Here is a 22,931-nt window from a genome sequence, read left to right as displayed (position 1 = left end):
ATTAATTTTCAACATGGTACACAGAAAGTCCATGTGATTAAAAAAAAAGTGAAAAGGGAATGGTATATATACAGATTGAAAGGAAGGAATAAAACTACCTTTGTTTGCATATGTATATGTAGAAAATCTCAAATAATAGACAAAAACACTACTGGAACTAACAAGCAGTTATAACAAGGTTGCAGGATATAAGATTAATATGCCAAAGTGAAAGGTTTTCCTATAAATCAGCAATGAACAAGTGGAATTTGAAATTAAAAACACATTACTATTTACGTTAACACCCCCAAAAATGAAACATTGGGTATAAATTTAGCAAAATATATACAAAAGGCATAGGCAGAAAACTATAAAACTCTGACGAAAGAAATCAAAGAAGCACTAAAAAATGAAGTGATATTCCATGTTCATGTACAGTATCGTAAGACTCAATATTGTCAAGATGTCAGTTTGTCCCAACTTGATACACGGATTCAATGCAAGCCCAATCAAAATCTCTATAAGTTATTTTGTGGATATTGACAAACTAATTCTAAAGTTTATGTGAAGAGGCAAAAGATGGTAAATAGCCAAGACAATACTTAAGTATAAGAACACAATAATAGGACTGATACTACCTGACCTCAAGACTTACTATGAAGCTACAGCAACCAAGACAGTGTGACTTTGGTAAAATAATATACGAATAGGTAAGTGGAAAGAATAAGTAGCCCAGAAATAGACCCACTTAAATACAGTCAATGGATCTGTAGAAAAACATAAAGGCACTACAATGGAGAAAATATAGTATTTGCAACAAACGGTGCTGGAACAATTAGATATCCACATGCAAAATAATGAATTTAGGCTTCACAAAAATTAACTCAAAATGAATCACAAACCAAAACGTAAAATGCAAAACTATAAAACTCCTAGGACGTAACACAGGAGTAAGCAACCTAGGATTCGGTTATGACTTTTCAGATGCAACAGCAAAAGCACAATCCATGAAAGAACTTATTGACAAAGAGGACTTCATTACAATTTAAAACTTCTGAATAAAACAGTTATCCAGGCATATATTCCAGGTTTGGAAGACTGGTTCAACATTCACAAATCATTTATATAATTCATCATATTAATGGACTAACTAAGAAAAATAATCACATGATCACATCAATAGGAGGCTAAGGTGAGAGGATCCCCTGAGCCTAGGAATGCAAGGTTATAGTGAGCTAAGAAGGTGCCACTGCACTCCTGTTTGGGCAACAGAGCGAGATCCATTTCCAAAACAAAACAAAACAAAAAAATTCTGCTCTGAGAAAGTAAGAGACACTGTCAAAAGGATAAGATGAGAGTCAGAGGCCACAGACTGAGAGAAAATATTTTCAAAAGGCATATTCAATAACTGTTTTCAAAAATATTAGGAACTGTCAAAATTCAACAATAAAAAAAGTTAAAAAGTAGGCCAAAGACTTTAACATATATCTCCCCACAAAAAATTTAGAGGTGGCAAATAAGCATATAAGAAGATGCTTCATGACCAGGCGTGGTGGCTCATGCCTGTAATCCCAGCACTTCGGGAGGCCAAGGTGGGCGGATCTCGAGGTCAGGAGATCAAGACCATCCTGGCTAACATCGTGAAACCTTGTCTCTACTAAAAATACAAAAAAAAAAAAAAAAAAAAAAATTAGCCAGGTGTGGTGGCGGGTGCCTGTAGTCCCAGCTACTCGGGAGGCTGAGGTGGGAGAATGGCATGAACCTGGGAGGTGTAGCTTGCAGTGAGCCGAGATCATGCCACTGCACTCCAGCCTGGGCGAGAGAGTGAGACTCTGTCTCAAAAAAAAAAAAGAAAGATGCTTCACATCTTATGTCATCAAGGAAATCAAGGAAATGCAAATTTAAACAACAATGAGATACCACTACATACCTATTAGAATGGCCAAAATCCAGAACACTAGACATTAGATGTGGATAAGGAAGTGGAGCAACAGAAATTCTCATTCATTGTTGGTCAAAATGCAAAATGATACAGCCACTTTTGAAGCCAGTCTGACAATTTCTTATAAAACTATACATATTTTTATCATATGATCAAGTAATTTCACTTTGGTGTTGACACAAAGAAGTTGAAACCTGTATCTATACAAAAATTGGCACATGGATATCTTTTGTTATTAACTTTTATTTATAATTGCCAAAACCTGGAAGCAATCAAGATGTCCTTCAGTAGGCAAATGTATAAACTATGGTGTATTGAGACAATCAATTATTGTTCAGTGCTAAAAAGAAATAACCCATCAAGCAATACAAACAAGTACAGGAAACTTAAATGCATATTACTGAGTTAAAGAAGCTACTCTGAAAAGGCTACACAATGTATAATTCCAACTATATGATCTGAAGCAGACAAAATTGTGGAAGTAGTAAAGAGACTATTGGTTTCTAGGGATCCAGGGATTACTGGGAAAGGATGGATGAACAGGCAGAGCACAGAGGATTTTTAGGGCAGCAAGACTACTTTTTATGATAGTGCAGTGGTGGATATGTATCATTTTACATTCATCCAAACCCACAGAAAGTTCAACACTAAATGTGAAACCTGATGTAAACTGTGGATCCTGAGTGATAAAGATGTGTCAATCTGGTTTGTCAATTGTAACAAATGTACCATCCTGATGGGAGATACTGATAATAGGGAAGGCTATGCATGCATGCGGGAGCAGGCAAGATATGGGAAATCTCTGTGCTTTCTCCTCAATTTTACTGTGATTCTGAAACTATTCTAAAAAATAAAATCTATTAAAAATCATAAGATAATTATTTAATTTTCAGTGTATTAACTGGCAAACGAACTGCCCTTTTTTAAATTTATTATACTTTAAAATTCCACTTTTCATTTCCTTTTACTTTTACCTAAACCTTTACTGAAGGAAAAAGAAGTAGTACAGTTTTTAAAACAATGTTTTAGTGGCCTTTTCATACTGAAACTAACGTAACTCAAGTATCACCATTTCAAAATGTTATGCTAATGCTTGGACTTGGTGATTATTGCTTCAGGGAGATTCCGGGGAGCATCTTGCCAGTTGTCCTTAAAATGAATTATGATTTCAATTAAAATAAATGTTTTCTTAAAGTAAATTTATTAAGTTTTGCTTTGTTATTTTTTTCCATACTTTTATAAATAGAAATAAAATCTCCCAGCCGGGAGTGGTGGCTCACGCCTGTAATCCCAGCACATTGGGAGACTGAGGTGGACGGATCACCTGAGGTCAGGAGTTTGAGACTAGGTTGGCCAACATGGCGAAACCGTATCTAGTAGAGATACAAAAAAATTAGCCTGCCGTAATGGCGGGCGCCTGTAATCCCAGCTGCTCAGGAGGCTGAGGCAAGAGAATTGCTTGAACCTAGGAGTCGGAGGTTGCAGTGAGCCAAGATTTTGCTACTGCACTCCAGCCTGGATGACAGAGTGGGGCTCCTCTCAAAAAAAAAAAAAAAAAGGAAGGGAAGGGAAGGGAGGAGAAGAGGAAGGGGAAGGAGAAGGGGAAGGAGAAGGGGAAGGGAGGGGAAGGAAGGGGAAGGGAAGGGGGGAGGAAGAAAGGAAGGGAAGGAAGGAAAGAAGGAAGGGGAGGGAGGGAGAAAAGAAATCTCCCATTTAGGGAAAGATTTTCTATAATTATTTTAAATTTAAGAGAATGTCTGTGGGCTGGTGAATGCTGCTTTACTGTAATTCCAGAAAAATCTGGATCATTACTTGTTGGGGATGTTAGACAGTGAATTTACACATTAAGTAGAAGAAAGTTCTTTTAGTAAATTAGATCCAGGGAGTTTTCACCAGAGATCTAACCTGAACTAAGAAATATTCCCCACCTTACATAAATAATAGCATATTCCACACACATTTTTCATGTAATGCTTCCTTTTTTCACATAATATATATGTGAATATACCAATACATTGCGAATAGGCTTCCATATTAGTAAGTAAAAAGATTTTTCCTTTTTTTAAGAACTCAGAATATTCATTTGCCTGCATGCACATTATTAATTTAATTGATATCTTCTTGATTGTTTCTTACTTTGTTTTCAGTATTTTGGGAGTATAGATATCTTTAGGATAAATTCCTAGAAGTATTGCTGTTGGCTCAAAGTTATATACTTTGCCAACACAGTCTTCAAGCAACATTTTTGATTGTTGACAATCTGGGTGATTTTTAATTATAATTCTTTTATTATCAAGATGATGTTCATGTTCTTATTCATTAATAACAGAACAATTATAACATAATTGATAATAACAGAGCTGCAATCTTTTTATAGGTTTCATAACCATTAGTGACTTCTTCTTTGAAAAATGTTTCATGATTTTTTTGTCTTTATATTTTATAGCAATTTTAGTTTTACCAGAAAACTGTATGGAGATCTCCCTGCCCAACAGGTACACAGTTTCTCCTATCATTAATATCTTGTATTAGTATAGCACATTTGTTAAAATTGATGAAGAAATATTGATACATTATTAAATGCATATTTTACATTAGAGTTCACTTTTTATGTTGTAAAGTTCTATAGGTTTGGCAAATGCATAATGTCATGATCCAGTACTACAATATCATATAGAATAGTTTCACTGCCCTAAAAATCCCTTGTGCTAGGCCTACTCATCCCACCTTCCCCACACTGAGCCCCAAGAAACTACTGATTTTGTCGCCCATTGTTTTGCTTTTTCTACAAGATCACGCAGTTAAAATTATACAATCTGAAGCTTTTTTGGACTGCCTTCTTTTATTTAGCTATATGAGTTTAAGTTTCATTTTTTTCTTTTTGTAGGCTGATAGCTCATTTCTTTTTATTGATTGATATAGTTTGGATTTCTGTCCCTGCCCAAATCCCATGTTATATTGGAGAAGGGGCCTGGTGGGAGGTGATTGGATCATGGGGGTGGATTTCCCACTTGCTTTTCTCATGATAGTGAGTTCTCACCAGATCTGATGGTTTAGAAGTGTGTAGTCCTTCCCTTTTTACACTTCCTCTCTCCTGTTGTAATGAGAAGACATGACTTGCTTCTCCCTTCCACCATGACTGTAAGTTTTCTGAGGCAGACTAATAGGGAATATTGGTACTGGGAGTGGGACACTGCTATAAGGATACATGAAAATGTGGAAGCAACTTTGGAACTGAGTAACGAGCAGAGGTTGAAACAGTTAGGAGTGCTCAGAAGGAGACAGAAGATGTGGGAAAGATTGAAACTTCCTAGAGACTGTTGAATGGTTTTGACCAAAATGCTGCTAGTGATATGGACAACGAAGTTCAGGATTGTCTCAGATGGAGATGAGGAACTTACGGGGAACTGGAGTAAAGGTCACTCTTGCCATGCTTTAGCTAAGAGACTGGTGGCATTTTGTCCCTGCTCTAGAGATCTGTGGAACTTTCAACTTGAGAGAGATGATTTAGGGTATCTAGTGGAAGAAATTTCTAAGCAGCAAAGCATTCAAGATGTGACCTGGCTGTTTCTAAAAGTGTTTACTCATATGTGTGAACAAAGAGATTATCTGAAACTGGAACTTACATTTAAAAGAGAAGCAGAGCATAAAAGTTAGGAAAATATGCAACCCAGCCATGTGGTAGAAAAGAAAAACTCATTTTCTGAGAATAAAATCAAGCCTGCTGTAGAAATTTGCATAAGTAAAGAGGATCCAAATGTTAATAGCCAAGACAGTGGGGAAAATATCTCTAGGACATTTTAGAGACCTTCATGGAGGCCCCTCCTATCACCAGCCTGGAGGCCTAGGAGGGTTAAATGGTTTTGTGGGTCAGGCCCAGGGCCCTGCTGCCCTGTGCAACCTTGGGAGATGGCACCTTATTTCCCACTGACTCCAGCTCCAGCCATGGCTAAGAGGAGTCAAGGTACAGCTTGGGCCATGACTTCAGAGGGTGCAAGCCCCAAGCTTTGGTGCCTTTCACATGGTGTTGGGCTTATGAGTGGGCAGAAAGCAAGAGTTGAGGTTTGGGACCTATTCCTAGTATGTATCAGAATGCCTGGATGACCAGCCTGGCCAACATGGTGAGACCCCATCTCTACTAAAGACATGAAAAGTAGTCAGGTGTGGTGGTGCATGCCTGTGGTCCCACCTACTCAGGAAGCTGAGGTACAAGAATTGATTGAACCCAGGAGGCGGTGGTTATGAGAAGCTGAGATCATGCCACTGCACTCCAGCCTGGGCATCAGAGCAAGACACTGTCTCAAGGAAAAAAAAAAAAAAAAAAAAAAAAAAAAAAATGCCTGGATGTCCAGGCAGAAGTCTGCTGCAGGGGTGGAGCCCTCATGAAAAACCTATACTAGGGCAGTACAGAGAGAAAATGTGGGGTTGGACCTCCCACACAGAGTTCCCATTGAGGCACTACCTAGTGGAGCTATGAGAAGAGGGCCACTGGCCTCCAGACTCCAGAATGGTAGATCTACCAACAGCTTGCACTGTGTGCCTAGAAAAGCTGCAGGCACTCAGCACCAGCCCATGAAAGCAGCCTTGGGGACTGTACCTGCAGAGCCACAGGAGTGGAGCTGCCCAAAGCCTTGGGCACAAATTTCTTGCATCATTGTGCCCTAGATGTGCGACATGGAGTCAAAGGAGATCATTTTGGAGCTTTAAGATTTAATGACTGCCCTGTTGGGTTCTGAACTTGCATGGGGCTTGTAACCCCTTTGTTTTGGCCAATTTCTCCCATTTGGAATAAGAGTATTTACCAAATGCCTGTACCCCCATTGTATCTTGGAAGTAACTATTTTTTTTTTTTTTAGACAGAGTCTCGCTCTGTTGCCCAGGCTGGAGTGTAGTGGTGTGATCTCGGCTCACTGCAAGCTCCACCTCCTGGGTTCATGCCATTCTCCTGCCTCAGCCTCCCAAGTAGCTGGGACTACAGGCACCCACTACAACGCCTGGCTAATTTTTTGGTATTTTTAGTAAAGATGGGGTTTCACCGTGTTAACCAGGATGGTCTCAATCTCCTGACCTCATGATCCACCCGCCTTGGCCTCCCAAAGTGCTGGGATTACAGGCATGAGCCACCGCGCCTGGCCAGAAGTAACTAACTTTTTAAAATTTAATAGGCTCATAGGTGGAAGGGACTTACCTTGTCTCAGAAGAGACTTTGGACTGTGGGCTTTTGAGTTAATGCTGAAATGAGTTAAGACATGGGGACTGTTGAGAAGGGTAACTTTATTTTGCAATGTGAGAAGAACAGGAGATTTGGGAACGACCAGGGGTTGAAAGATATGGTTTGGGTTTGTGTCTCTGCCCAAATTTCATGTTGAATTGGAGAAGGAACCTGGTGGGAGGTGATTGGATCTTGAGGGTGGATTTCTCCCTTTCTGTTCTCAAGATAGTGAGTGAGTTCTCATGAGGTCTGGTGGTTTAGAAGTGTGTGGCACTTCCCCCTTTGCTCTCTCCCTCTCTCTCTCCTGTCACTAGGAGAAGACATGCCTTGCTTCCTTTTAGGCTTCTGCCATGATTGTGAGTTTTCTGAGGCCTCCAAGTCATGCTTCTTGTTAAGCCTGTGGAACTGGGAGTTAATTAAACCTCTTTTCTTCATGAATTACCCAGTCTCAGGTAGCTCTTCATAGCAGTGTGAGAATAGACTAATACATTGATTACTAATATTCCACTATATGAATGTAACATAGTTTACTTATCCATTTACCTACTGAAGGACATCTTCAATGCTTCCACTTTTTTATATTCAAGTACAGGTTTTTTGTGGACATGTCTCCAACTAATTTATGTAAATACCTGGGAGCATGATTGCTTAATCGTACAATAACTCTATTTGCTTTGTAAGAAAATTTCACTGTCTTCCAACACTCCAGTACCATTTTACATCACCTCCAGCAATGACAGGAAATTCCTGTTGTTTCCCATTCTTGCTAGCATTTGATGTTTGCATTGATTTTTTTTTTTTTTTTTTTTTGAGATGGAGTCCTGCTCTGTCACCCAGGCTGGAGTGTGCAGTTGGTGATCTCAGCTCACTGCCACCTCCACCTCCCAGGTTCAAGCAGTTGTCCCACCTCAGCCTCTGAAGTAGCTAAGATTACAGGCATGTACCACAATGCCTGGCTAATTTTTTTTTTTGTATTTTTACTAGAGATAAGGTTTCACCATGATTGTCAGTCTGGTCTCGAACTCCTGGTCTCAAGTGATCTGCCTGCCTCAGCCTCCCAAAGTGCTAGGATTACAGTTGTGAGCCACTGCATCTGGCCTGTTTTTGTAGATTTTTAAGAGATCCTTATATACATAGGACATTTGGTTGTGTCTATGTCTGAATTATAAATTCTTCTAATTTACCCCTTGCTGTTGAACTTTGCTTACAATATGTTGTGTAATGCAGTTTTTAAAATATTTTATTATCTGTTCTTGTTCTCTTTCTCTTTTTTAAATAAGCATAGTCACTTACAGGTAGTTTTGTTTCTTCACCCTCCTCTCACTCTCCACCCACAAGTAGGCTCCAGTGTCTATTGTTCCCTTCTTTGTGTCCATATGTACTTAATGTTTAGCTCCCACTTACAAGGGAGAACACGTGATATTTGGTTTTCTGTTCATGCATTAGTTCAATTAGGATTCAACATTACTAATTATTAGAGAACTACAAACCAAAACTACATTCAGATACCATCCCACACAAGTCAGAATGGCTATTTTTAGTGGGTCAAAAAATAACAGATACTGAAGACGTAGTGGAGAAAAGGGAACGCTTATACACTACTAGTGGGAATGTAAATTAGTTCTGTCATTGTAGAAAGCAGTCTGACGGTTTCTCAAAGATCATAAAACAGAATTACCATTCAACCCATCAGTCCTATTATTGGGTATATACACAAAGCAATATAAATCCTTTCACCATTATTTTTCTATTATACTTTCAGGCATTTGGGTCATACTTACATTTATTCTTCCTAGCTAATTAAAAGAAATTCTACTATGAGTAGTTCTAATACTTATAGTTTCAGAAATCAAATTTATATATTGATCAATATATAAATTACAAATTAATGCTTCTATAAGAGGTAAGGTACAATTGCAGCAGCTTTTTGTTTCTTCCAGATAATCTAGTTGTCTTAATGTCACTTGCAGGATACTTCTGCCTATGAATAGAAGAGTAATGAAACTTTGTTTTTCCAATTCTTTCCTCAATTACCATATAACCAGAGCTGCAGCTGGTCATTCTGTGTCTTCCTGGAAAAGCCAGTGGGAGAGAGCTTTGTAATCAAAAGAGACTCAAGTACAAATCCTAGCTGTATTTCTTTTAGTTGTGCAATTTTTGACAAGTTACTCATTATTCTTCAATCTTGTTTTCTTCATATTTAAGGAAAAAGGAGGAATATATACAATTCCTACCGTTTCTATGAGTATTAAAATGAGATACCAGAATGCTTGATACAATAGTGAATACAAAGTAATTGTTCACTAAATGGTAGCTATCATTAATATCATGATCACACTAAAAATGCTATATCTTAGACATTAACATAGACAAAGAAAAAATCTATTAATGAAATGTGTTTATGACAACTTACCCAAAAAATACGGAATTATATATCCTACAAGCCCCTTGTGCTCCACAGCTGTTGGTGGACCACTTCATACATGTTTTATCAATCAGAGCCCCAAAATATATTGGAGCTAGAATTCCTCCTGCAACGTGAGATAAAAAGATATCAATCCAAGTGAAATGCTTCAAATGTAACTGAGCGATAGTCTATATTGACACATTTTGGATTAATACAAGTTTAAAGTTTTGGAAAATTATTCCATTGGTTTGGCCTACATCCACCCAGGAATCAAAATTATTAGAAATGGCAAAGGCTTAAATCATATGGTAATGTCACAGATGTATTTGATCTACTCTTCTCTCCCTATATACAGAGGGAAGAAAGAGTATTATATGCCTATATACTCTGTTCTTCCTACAATACCTATTAACTTAAGCCTGATTGGTAAAAAGGGGAATGTTGTTAGTAAAACATGAAAGTTATGTTGGTTCATATGGAATTTTTCTTAGGCAAGAATGGCTGGATTACTGACAGTTAAATTATAACTTCTTGAGAAAAGGAAAAGCTCTCATCTAAACTGCTGTAAAGGCAGGAGATTTTAATACTATTTTAAGATAATTAAAAAGTAAATGCTTACACCAGGATTCCCTCCCCAAAGAAGTTCAGGCCCAGCTTCAAGGGGTGCTCAGCTATTGGCCAGTTTTACTTCCTTCTAGGCTCAGAGCCCAGTTCTCTCTTTCTTAGTGCCATTAGAGCCCACAATTCAGCATTTTCTCTCCATTGATTTCATGCACTTTTTAATACCTCCTAAAGCAGCCTGGGTTGCAGGTTAGGGTCTCTGTTGCTAAATTTTGTTTCTGTTAGTGGTCTGTTAGTGCAAAATGGTACATATATTTTCAGTGGTCTGTCCCAAAATCAATTTTTATTTGTAGTGCCTGATTTCAATGACTGTGCGGCATTCCAGGGAGACATATGTTGTTTATAGGAGAAGTATAAATTCTGAGATTAACTCCTAGCTTTAAGAATAGGTAATTTGTTCAAAATTTTCAGGGACATCATAGTAGAGAGCTATCATTCAGATGGCAGAACAGAAGCATACAAGATTTTACTTTGTTCTTGTTCTGTTTTGTGATTCATACTTTTCAGATTTTATTTTGTCACAAAAAATGACAGTGATTTATAGATGAATGTTTTACCAATTCTTTTTACTTTTAATCATTCTCAATTTTCTGAGACTGAGAAATAGTAGAATCACAAGGGAATGTTGTCTGAGGCCAATGCATCTGAAGCAAACTGGTACTGAGATAATGGGTGAGAAATTTGCAGATTTCAAAAAATCACAGCGACCCTTTGAAAAATAAAAAAAAATAGATGCCAACAATTTATTTTCTTCACGTTATGCCACTGGTTTAAACAAACTTTGTGAAGTAAATGTTTTAAGTAACAAACTTTGTCTTATTAGAATTGTAAATCTTATGATAACCTATTTTCTAAATATCTCTTTTAGTTTAATATACTATATACGTCTTCTACCATTTACACATATATCATATTTAAGACAATTGTTCATGAATTGGAAGTTTGCTACCAAGTGTGGATGTTTCCCACAGAAGCATTTAGGATCCATTGTGCCATATATTGGACATAACAAAATTGGATGTTCACAATTAGAATGGCAAAATTCAATTTTTTTCTATTTTATATTGCTTAAACAATGTCTTCTATTGTCATAGTCTCATTTCAACATATCAGAAGGAGTCCTAACTACCCAGATGCTATTTTCAGCCTCTGTGGCCCAGATTCTAGGAGTGAGGTATCTTCTCTGAATCTGGAGGTAGGGAACTGCCAAGATTACAGAGGCTGGAAGATTAGGGACACAGAAAGGGATGGCTAGGATGGAGGCAATGCAACCCTGCAGCATCTTCATCTTCTCTCTCCTATTCCTTTTATATTTCCTTTTACATTTCAGGATCTGTGACCTTCTCACCAAATACACTTCATGTACAACTTCTTCACAGTAATTTGGCCATAGAGTTATACTTTTTCCTTTCCTTGCAAGGGTCCCAGAAACTGACCCCTCCCACTTCCTTTTCCTTCTGCCATCAGTGGTTACCTATGGACCATAATCAGTCCTCTGCACCAATCCCTAGATGAATGATGCTCTTTTCCTACTTCCCAGGAATAAGCACATAATGTTTACAATTCTTACAAAGGACCACTCACAGAGGTTAGACTAGACATTATTTAACAACAAGTATCTGTGCAGTAAAAAAGGCAAATGGCAGTAAGGGACAAAGGTTCATTTCCTAAATCTTTTCTCATCACTTTTGAATATTTAGAAATAGGCCTTTAGCCTCTGGAGTCTACAATCCTACCCTTGCCACCATAAACCACAATTTTCTGAGCTTTCTTTTATTCAGGACATCCTCATAATCCAACAAGCCTAGTTCTAGAGTATGAATTTTCATTCCCTTTTGCATTAACTCCTGCTAATGGTTAGCTGCCCAGCCATAGAGGACCAGGCAGTGGGAAATGGCACAGTGAATGTCAGCTTCTGTTGTTCTAGACAACCTCAGCCTGACCAGATTCCCAGGGTTCCCAAGCTACTTTAGGGCTGTCCTAAGTAATGTCTCCATTTGGAAGGAAGGTCCTCCACTCTGCGTATACCTGGGAGAAATATTCTTATTTTCCTGAAAGAAGGAAAACCTCAGAGACCACCTATCTTTCTGTTTCTGCTAGAAAGAATATAATATAAATATGATGATTCCTTGCTCTTAACAGATTGACTCTAACTAGAATTAACATCAAATTATCTCTTAGACCACTCAATTTTCCTGTTCCTTTTTATTTTAATTTATCACAAAATAGAAATGATTCTTACTTATTCCTTTTTCTACAGTCTTATAGTTGAAAATTAATTGCATTCAGTCTTTAAGACTTAACATTAATATTTATATGTTAAAATGTATAATCTATATATTTGTCATACCTAGTGTTCTTATAACCATTGACTGGAAACCCATTGCAAGTGCTTTCAATTCAGGTTGAACAATCCTGAAATATGATAAAGGCAAAGAAATAATACATGTCATTAAAAAATCAAACTGAGTTAATATCAAAACATTTATCAGCATCATTCCTCTCCCTGGTAGAATGAATACTCTTAAGTGAATTTCCCACATTATATAAAGTTACATTTTCAACTGTTTTAAAAGGTAAACACCTGAGTGATAATAATAATAATTTCTTTATTTATTAAATGCTTTATGATTTCAAGACAGTTTAACAAATATGTTCACATTTGATCCTTATGAAAATCCTCTAAGAAAGTGGTTGGAATAGACTTTATTATGCTTATGAAGAAAATGATTTTGTGTGGACTATTTAGTCAAGGTACCTCCTATTAAAAGATTATATACTTTTATCCAGGAGTAATTCTTAGCAGACTTCTTTTTACCACCTTATTTCTGTCATCAATGTTAACAGAATAGCTTATTAATATGATTCGTAAATTATATTATACAACCAGAAGGGTCAAAAAACTTTTCTGTATTCTAGTGTCTAATGTATTTGACTGTCACATTAAAGATACAGAGCATATTTGTATCCTCACTTGGAAATTCACTCACTCTTACATTTCTACAATTCCATTTTTCTGTGTCCAATAAACTGATGACACTACCATCCCTGTGATAACTTAGTACATACCAAGAGAAATGAAATTATCTTTCATTAGTAAAGGAGGAGAGTTGGGATGAGGTGGATGACTGTGGCTCAAATAACCCACTTTTACTGAAATGTTGAATTAACTGATAAAGAGGGTTTTTTTCTCCTCGAAGTGTTGGATGGTTTTTTTCAGAGAGCTAAGTAACCACCATCAATCAAGAAACATTCACTAAGCACCTACTAAGAGATACCATGCTAGTTAATATTCTTGAAAGTAAATAGACAAATTATGCTTTCTCTCATCCAAGTGACTTGTAGAAGTATATCACTTAATCTCTCTTAGCCTCAGTTTCCTTGTTTGCTAAGTGTGCATGATAATGCTTATCTCATGTTATAAGAATCCAATACAATGAGCTAGCACTCTAAACCTCAGTTTCATGTACACATATTTGCCTCTATACCTTGCCAGAGAACTGCCATTTATTGAGATTCTGAATTCAATAGCACTTATAAAATTTTAAAAGACAAAAACTAAATTAAACATAATACATTGAAAGTTAAACCTAAAATAGTTATCTATTAGGAGAGACAATAAACAGAAAGTGTGTTTTGGCCCTGCTTTAACAAAGGACAGCAGCACTTTGTTAGCACAGCTGAGGGCACAAAACTACACTGAGTACAATGAATCTGATATGATTTGGCTCTGTGTCCCCACTGAAATCTCATCTTGAATTTTACTCACATAATACCCACGTGTTGTGGGAGGGATCCGGTGGGAGATAATTGAATCATAGGGGCAGGTCTTTTCTGTGCTGTTCTCATGATAATAAGTCTCACAAGATCTGATGGCTTTGTAAGTCAGAGTTTTCCTGCACAAACTCTCTTTGCCTGCCTCATCCACATATGATGTGACTTGAGCCTCCTTGCCTTCCACCGTGATTGTGAGGTTTCCCCAGCCACATGGAACTATAAGTCATATTAAACCTCTTTCTTTTGTAAATCGCCCAGTCTCAGGTATGTCTTTATCAGCAGCGTAAAAACAAACTAATACAGTAAATTGGTACCGGTAAAGTGGGACATTGCTAAAAAGATACCTGAAAATGTGGAAGTGACCTTGGAACTGGGTAACAGGCAGAGGTTGGAACAGTTTGGAGGGCTCAGAAAAAGACAAGAAAATGTGGGAAAGTTTGGAACTTCCTAGAGACTTGTTGAATAGCTTTGGCTAAAAGCCTGATAGTGATATGGACAATAAGGTCCAGGTTGAGGTGGTCTCAGATGGAGATAAGGAACTTGTTGGAAACTGGAGCAAAGATGCTGCTTGTCATATTTTAGTGAAGAGACTGGCAGTACTTTGCCCCTGCCCTAGAGATTTGTGGAACTTTGAACTTGAGGGAGATGATTTAGGGTATCTGTCAGAAAAAATTTCTAAGCAGCAAAGCATTCAAGAGGTGACTTGGGTGCTGTTAAAGGCATTCAGTTTTATAAGGGAAGCAGAGCATAAAAGTTTGGAAAATTTGCAATCTGACAATGTGATAGAAAAGAAAACCCCATTTTCTGAGGAGAAATTCAAGCTGGCTGCAGAAATTTGAATACCTAAGGAGGAGCTGAATGTTAATTCCCAAGACAATGGGGAAAATGTCTTTAGGACATGTGAGAAGTCTTCATGTAGCCCCTCCCATCAAAGGCCTGGAATCCTAGGAGAAATGGTTTCCTGAGCCAGGCCCAGGGTCCCTGTGCTATTTGCAGCCTAGGGACTTGGTGCCCTGCATCCTAGCTGCTCCAGCTGTGGCTGAAAGGGACCAATGTAGAGCTTGGGCTGTGCCTTCACATGGTGCAAGCCCCAAGCCTTGGCAGCTTCCATGTGGTGTTGAGCCTGTGGGTGCACAAAAGTCAATAATTGAGGTTTGGGAACCTCTGCCTAGATTTCAGAGCATGTATGGAAATGCCTGGATGCCCAGGAAGAAGTTTGCTGCAGGGACAAGGTGCTCATAGAGAACCTCTGCTAGGGCAGTGTGAAAGGAAAATGTCAGGTCAAAGCCATCAAACAGAGTCCCTACTGGGGCACTGCCTAGTGGAGCTGTGAGGGTCACCATCCTCCAGACCCCAGAAGCTGTCAGTAGATCCACCGACAGCTTGCACCATTCACCTGGAAAAGCTGCAGACTCTCAATGCCAACCCGAGAAGGCAGCCAGGAGGGAGGCTATACCCTGCAAAGCCACAAGGATGGAGCTGCCCAAGACTATGGGAACCTACCTCTTGCATCAGTGTGACCCAGATGTGAGACATGGAGTCAAAGGAGATCATTTTGGAGCTTTAAGTTTTGACTGCCCTGCTGGATTTCAAACTTGCATAAGGCCTGTAGCCCCTTTGTTTTGGCCAATTTCTCCCATTTGGAAAGGCTGTATTTACCCAATGGCTGTACCCCCATTGTATCTAGGAAGTAACTAGCTTGCTTTTGTTTTTACAAGTGCATAGGTGGAAGGGACTTGACTTCTCTCAGATGAGACTTTGGACTGTGGACTTTTGGGTTAATGCTGAAATGAGTTAAGATTCTGGGGGACTGCTGGGAAAGAATGATTGGTATTGAAATGTGAGGACATGAGATTTGGAGGGGACAGGGGTGGAATGAAATGGTTTGGCTCTGTGTCCCCATCAAATCTCATCTTGAATTTTACTCACATAATTCCCACATGTTGTTGGAGGGACCCAGTGGGAGATAATTGAATCATGGTCTTTCCCATGCTGTTCTCATGATAGTGAATAAGTCTCATGAGGTTTGATTGCTTTATAATGCGTACTTTTCCTGCACAAGCTCCCACCCATGTAAGATGTGACTTGCTCCTCCTTGCCTTCCACCATGATTGTGAGGCTTACCCAGCCACGTGGAACTGTAATTCCAACTAAATCCTCCCTTTTTTGTAAATTGCTCAGTCTTGGGTATGTCTTTATCAGCAGCATAAAAACAAATGAATACAGAATCCATGCCTGCTATTTAGGAGGAAGTTTATTTCATAAAGAGATGGTCAAGAAGAAATCAGTAGAAAGGGGAGTTTAACTTATCTATTTAGTTATTACTCTCAAATATCAGATTTCTCAAAGGAGATTTTGGGAAGGGAGAGATTGCACTTCAACCCTGGTTGAGTTTTTTGACAATAGCCTGACATGTGTTTTTCACTGTACTTGATTTTCAGAAGTTGCACTTTGTCTGTATACTACACACACAAGGTAAACTGAAATTTGTTATTGAGCTGTATTTTCACCCAGGGGAAGGGGTAGCATGCAGGAGACTTGGGGGGACTTGAAGATAGGGAAGATATTTTCCTAAGAGCTGGCCTGAAATCTTCAACAATTCAGTGGAGATGATGCATGTGTGTGATATGGTAATATTCATATACAATAACAATCACACACACCCCTACATCCACATGCATGCACACTCACACTACTTCTTGCCTGCTCATACTCACATCCTCACTGATCTGCACACGTTCGCGCATGGTTATCATGTAAGTTATTTACCACTGTAGTGTGACTCCTGCTTTACATATGATATTGAGCAGCTGGCACCTCTCTCAGGATGAATTCATCACAAAAGGCACCCTAAGAAGTTAAATGTGCTATTTCATTTAATTGTTTAATTTAAGAGATTTCATTTACATTGATCCTCTGTTATTCTTTCTAATGACAATCAACCATCATGACCTGCTGTTTCTTGAGGTAATTTCCAGTTAGACCTAATGAAACCCTAACAACAGATAGCACAGGTAGGGAATGCTTGTTTTCCTGTTTGCAAAAGACTGAAGAAAAGCTCTAATTTATTGTGTATATGGGCCAAATCTTTTCTAGCTAAGCCACTAAAATGCAGTTTTTTAAAAAAGTTCTGAAACATTACCCTCCTTTGGGCCTTTTCAATTGATGTTTTGTTTGTCATAAACTTACATCATGCCTCACATCCTGTCACCAGCAGAATGTCAAGATTTTGAGATCCTGTCTGGGTACCAAGGCTCTCATTCCACATGGTTTACTACATCCCTTAATCCCACTCACTCTCTTACTCTTTTTCCATTACTCAAACCCTTTCATTTTTCCCAGGGAAACTCATATTTGTTATCAGCAAAATATTTAGTTCCTACATTCTTTGTAGCCCTTTCACTTTCTTGTTCTAAACAAAGCCTGGCTTACTCCCAGTGACACTCCATGTAACTCTCTCCTGTAGGCTTTTTCCTTCCACAACCTCCATATCAATGGGCCTGAAATGTAGAAGTTCTCATTGATCTTTCATTTTTACCACTTCCAGATCTGAGTCTTTCTTCTGACAGACCTCTAAGTCCCAGGAAGAAGTGCACCACCCTACCATACTATTCTCTAACCTCCTTGTTGAAGTTAGCTATAGAATGGCACATCACAACTCTCATCATTTCTTAACAATTTTCATTCCAAACTCCTTGTCATTTTTGTGAAAATTATTTCTGCCCTTTTTCCTAGTTATTTTAGGAAATATAGATCATATAGATTATGCTCCCAATGTTCTCTGGCCTTTCAGTTTCTTGGCCTCTTTTCTGGAAAGTCTTCCACCCACAGTCAGTTCATCAGTACCCACTTTTAAAATTCTCCATTTTGGCCATCCCAGTCCTCATAACTACCTCCTAAGTTTTAAATTTACTCCCTTTAATATATCTGTTACAAGAAGCTCCAGCCCTAGCTCTTTAGGCTATGATTCCCCTAACCTCTTCACAGGTCATATCTAGTTTTACCTCTTCACTTCCTTTCTCATCATGATCTTTTGTTATAATTGCTTATCTGCATATATTCTGTAAATTTTTGTCCATCTCATCCTTTACTGTACTAGACAAGCAAGAACGCTTTCATCTAATCCTCTGCCTTCTCTGAACCTATATACAAAGAGCTGCATCCCTGGAGGAAATAATTCAAACATCTCACTGTGCTCACTTTAAATTCATAAGCACAGACATTCAGGGGGCCTCCAGGGCAATTGTCCAATATTCTACTAGTCCGTTTTCCCTGTCAGTATGTTTCTTTAATCTTCAGGATTACTAGTTCACATTTTCTGATCTAAAGACTCTTTCTTTTCTTCCTCCTCTTTCTCATCTGATTACATTCCTTTTTTATAACAAAGAAAGTAGAAGCAGCAGAAAAAAGTTCAATATTCTTCATCACTACAGGTACACATTTACCTGCCTTTTACCCACATAGAAAATTTCCCTTCTTGTACAGAGAAAAACTCTGTGTCCTGGTTAATCTCTTTTCATCTTCCTCTGTAATTGCTTTCCCTCTTTTCTGCATTGTCAGTTTCCTTCATCTCTACTGATGATTCTCATCAGTATGTAAGCATGCTATTACGTCTATCATTGAACACAAACAGAAGTTTTATTCCACAACTTTGCTATCAACCACAACTTTTGTCTGTTTCTTTTGTAGCACTACTCCTGAAAATAACTTGCTGTGCTGACTGTTGCACTTCCCTTTCTGGCATTTTCTCTCTATCCTCTTCAATATAGCCTGTTAGATCCTACATAACACACATTATAGCCACATTTTCAAATGGAAAAAACCTAATTCAAACAAAATAAATTCAAAATAAGGAGAGATAGCCTATTAAGTTAGAAAGAACCAGAGAAAGAATTCTGGAAGTATAAAGAAGATAGACTGCTAAAGGTCCAAAGGACCACAATGACTCTTGAGCTATTAATCCAAACCAAAATAAAATCTTTGATATGCTGATAAAGAATCCAAAATGTTGATTCTAAAGAAGTCTTCAAGAAATAAGACCTTCAAGTAATATGGGATTATGTAAAGCTTGAGATCCAAAAGAAAGTTAAAAATTACCAAAAATAAATGAAAAAAAAAACGCAGGGTATAAAAGAAAGATTTTATTAAGAGAAGCAGACACAACTTCTAAAAATTAAAAATGTATTGAAGGGACTGCAAAATACTTCTGAAAGCTTTAACAATAAGCCAGACCAAGCAGAATAAACAATTTCAGAGCTAGAAGACAGGTCTTTCAAATAAACTTGGTAGGAAAAATATATAGAAAAGTGAATTGAAAAACCTAACAGAGCCTTCAGGACATATGGGATTATGGAATGCATCCAAACTTACGAATCATTGGTATTCCAGAGGGAGAAGAAGAAAAAGTTAAAAGTGTGGGAAACTTGTTTGAAAGAATAACTCCCAAAAACTTCCCTGACTTACTACAGATCCAGACATCCAAATATAAAAAGCTCAGGTGATTCTTGTAAGATGCATTGCAAGAATAACCAGCACAAGACATATAGTCATCAGACTACTCAAAGTCAACATAAATTTAAAAATCTTAAACGTGGCAAGAGAGAGGTATCTAATCACCTGTAAAAAGAATCCTGTCAGACTAACAACAGACTTCTCAGCAGGAATCTTACAAGCCAAAAGAAATTAGGGTCTTATTATCAGTCTCTTAAAGAAAAAAAAAATGCCAGCCAAGAATTTTGTATCCTGCTCAACTAAGAGTTATAATTCAAGAAGAAAAGTAGTACTTCCCAAATAAGCAAACACTAAGGGAATTTGTCGCAAACAGACTGACTCTACAAGAAAGGCTTGAAGGAGTTCTAACATATAGAAATGAAAGGGCAATACTTATCATTATGGAAACACACAAAGTATAAAACTTACAGATCTTATTTTAAAATTACCTAATTGAGACTGCAAAGCAATTAAGAAATAATTTACAATATTATAGAAACAACCCCTCAAAAATCAATACTGACCTTATATATAAATATACTAAACACTCTTCTTAAAAAATATAGTCTGGCTGAATGAATTTTTAAAAATCCAACTATATGCTGCATACAAGAAACCCACCTAACTCAAGTAACTGGTAAAGACCTTTTCAGACTCAAACCAAAGGGGTGCAAAAAAACATTCTATGAAAATACAAACCAAATCTGAGCAGAAGTAGTTATACTTGCATTAGATAAAACAAATTTCAAATCAAAAACCATAAATAATGACAAAGAAGGTTATCATATAAAGGATCAATTAAACAAGAAGATATAACAATTCCAAACATACGCACCCAACATTGGAGCACCCCAATTCATAAAACAAACACTACTGGACCTAAGGAAAACAAAATAGATAGCAATACAACAGTAGTGGGGTCTTTCAATAATCCACTGACAGCACTAGGCAGATCATGGCAGCCAAAAATCGACAAAGAAACTTTTACAATGGACATTAGACCCGATGGATCTGACGAACATTTTACAGAACATTTTACCCTACAACCTCAGAATATACATTCTTCTCATGTACACATGCAACATTTTCAAAAACTGACCACATGCTATGCCAAAAGGCAATACTCAATGATTTTTTTAAAAAATCAAAATAATATCAAGTACCTTTTCAGAGTACAGTGGAATAAAAATAGAAATTAGTACCTAGAAGAATTCTCAACACTACACAAATACATGAAAATTAAATAGCCTGCTCCTGAACAATTATTTGGTCAATAATGAAATCAAGGCAGATTTTTTTTTTTTAATTGAAATGAGGCTGGGTGTGGTGGCTCACACCTGTAATCCTAGCACTTTGGGAGGCTGAGGTGGGTGGATCACTTGAGATCAGGAGTTTGAGACCAGCCTGGCCAACATGGTGAAACCCTGTCTCTACTACAAATAAAAAAAATTAGCTGGGTGTGGTGGCACAGGTCTTTAATCCCAGCTAGTAGGGAGGCTGAGGCCAGAGGACCGCTTGACCCCAAGAGGTAGAGGTTGCAGTGAGCCAAGATTACACCATTTCACTCCAGCCTGGGTGACAGAGTGAGATTCTGTCCCCAAAAACAAACAAACAAAAAATTATGAAAATGAAATGAATGAAAATAAAGACACAACATACCAAAACCTTGGAGATACAACAAATCAGTGCCAAGAGGGAAGTTTGTAGCATTAAATGCCCACAACAAAAAGACAGAAAGATATAAAATTAACAATCTAATGTCACGTCTCACAGAACTAGTAAAACAAGAATAAACTGCACCCAAAGCTAGCAGAATATAGCAAATATCAAAGAAAAAATCTAAATGAAATTTGGGCAAAAAAATTACAAAGGATCAGTGAAATAAAAAGTTGTAATTTGAAAATATAAGTAAGATAGATAGCTTACTAGTAGCTTAACCAAAAAGAAAGAAGATTCAAATAAGGACAATCAGAAATATTACTGGTGTTATTAAAACCATTACCACAGAAATATAAAAGATCATCAGAGACTACTATGACCATCTCTACATACACAAACTGGAAAACCTAGAGGAAATGGATAAATTCCTGGAAACATACAACCCCACACGTTTGAACCAGGAAGAAACAGAAATCCTTAACAGACCAATAATGAGTAATTAAATTGAATTAGTAATAATAATTAAAAAATCTCCTGATGACAACAACAAAAAGATGAACTTACTGCCAGATTCTACCAAACCAAAAAGGAAGAAATGATACCAATTCTACTAAAACTATTCCAAAAAATCAAGGGGGAAGGAATCCTCTTCAACTAATTCTATGAAGTCAGCATCATGCTGATACCAAAGCCAGGCAAGTACATAACAAATAAAAGAGAAAACTACACATTAATATCCCTGATGAACATAGATCCAAATATCCTCAAAAAAAAAAAAAAAACAAACTCTAGAAAATAAAATTCAGCAGCACATAAAAAGGTTCATCACAATGAAAAGTGGACTTTTTCCTGAAATGCAAGGACGGTTCAACACAGGCGAATCAAAAATGTGATTCACAAAATTAACAGAAATCTTTTTTCAAAAAGCATATGATAAAATAAATTGATGCAGAAAAAACATTTGATAAAATCCAGCATTGCTTTATGATGAAAACACTTACCAAACTAGGCATAGAAGAAACATACTTTAAAATAATAAAAAACCATGTATATGACAAACCACAGTCAATAACATACTGAATGGGGGAAAATTGTAAGCATTACTTCTAAGAATGGACCCAAGATGAGGATGCCCACTTTCACTACTCCTATTCAACATAGTATTGGAAGTCCTATCAGGAACAATCAGGTAAGATAAAAGAATAAAAGGTCTCCAAATGGGAAAAGAAGAATTTGAATTATTCCTCTTCACTTATGATATAATCTTACACCTAGAAAACCCTAAAAACTCCTCTGAAAGCCTCTCAGACTTGATAAACTACTTCAGTAAAGTTTCAGGATACAAAACCAGTGTACAAAAATAAGTACCACTTCCATACAACAATAATGATCAAGCTCAAAATCAAATCAACAACTGAATCCCATTTACAATGGATATAAAAAAATAGTAATACATTTAAACTAAGAGGTAAAAAAGTCTCTACGAGGAGAACTACAAAACACTGATGAAAAAAGTCATATATGTCACAAAAAAAAAAAAATAGAAAAACATCCTACACTCATGAATTGGAATAATGAATATTGTGTAAAATGACCATCCTGCCCAAAACAAGCTACAGATTCAACACAATTTTTATGAAATTACCAATGTAAATCCTAAAATTCATATGGAACCAAAAAAGTCTGACTAGCAAATCCATCCTAAGCAAAAAAATGAAGCTGAAGGTATCACATTACCTGACTTCAAATTATGCTACATGGCTATAAGCCAAAATAAGAGGGTACTAGTATAAAAATAGACACATAGATCAATGGAACAGAATGGAGAAGCCAGAAATAAAGCC

The 22,931-nt window shown here is 37.3% G+C and overlaps 1 protein-coding gene across 3 annotated transcripts in view; it reads right to left on the bottom strand.

Moving 5' to 3' along the window:
• SLCO1B3 (solute carrier organic anion transporter family member 1B3) overlaps nt 1–22,931 on the bottom strand; it is a 110,753-nt gene that overhangs the window by 7,438 nt on the left and 80,384 nt on the right. For all 3 annotated transcript variants that reach the window (XM_031001151.3, XM_055358077.2, XM_055358078.2), the window contains 2 exons: nt 12,512–12,576; nt 9,547–9,664 (listed from right to left, as the gene is read on the bottom strand). In XM_031001151.3, the coding sequence (XP_030857011.2) occupies nt 9,547–9,664; nt 12,512–12,576 (183 nt within the window). The remainder of the gene's footprint in view (nt 1–9,546; nt 9,665–12,511; nt 12,577–22,931) is intronic.

This window comes from Gorilla gorilla, chromosome 10 (genome assembly GCF_029281585.2).
Source record: "Gorilla gorilla gorilla isolate KB3781 chromosome 10, NHGRI_mGorGor1-v2.1_pri, whole genome shotgun sequence".
Classification (NCBI taxonomy): domain Eukaryota; kingdom Metazoa; phylum Chordata; class Mammalia; order Primates; family Hominidae; genus Gorilla; species Gorilla gorilla.
This window is presented reverse-complemented; position numbering and strand designations above follow the sequence as displayed.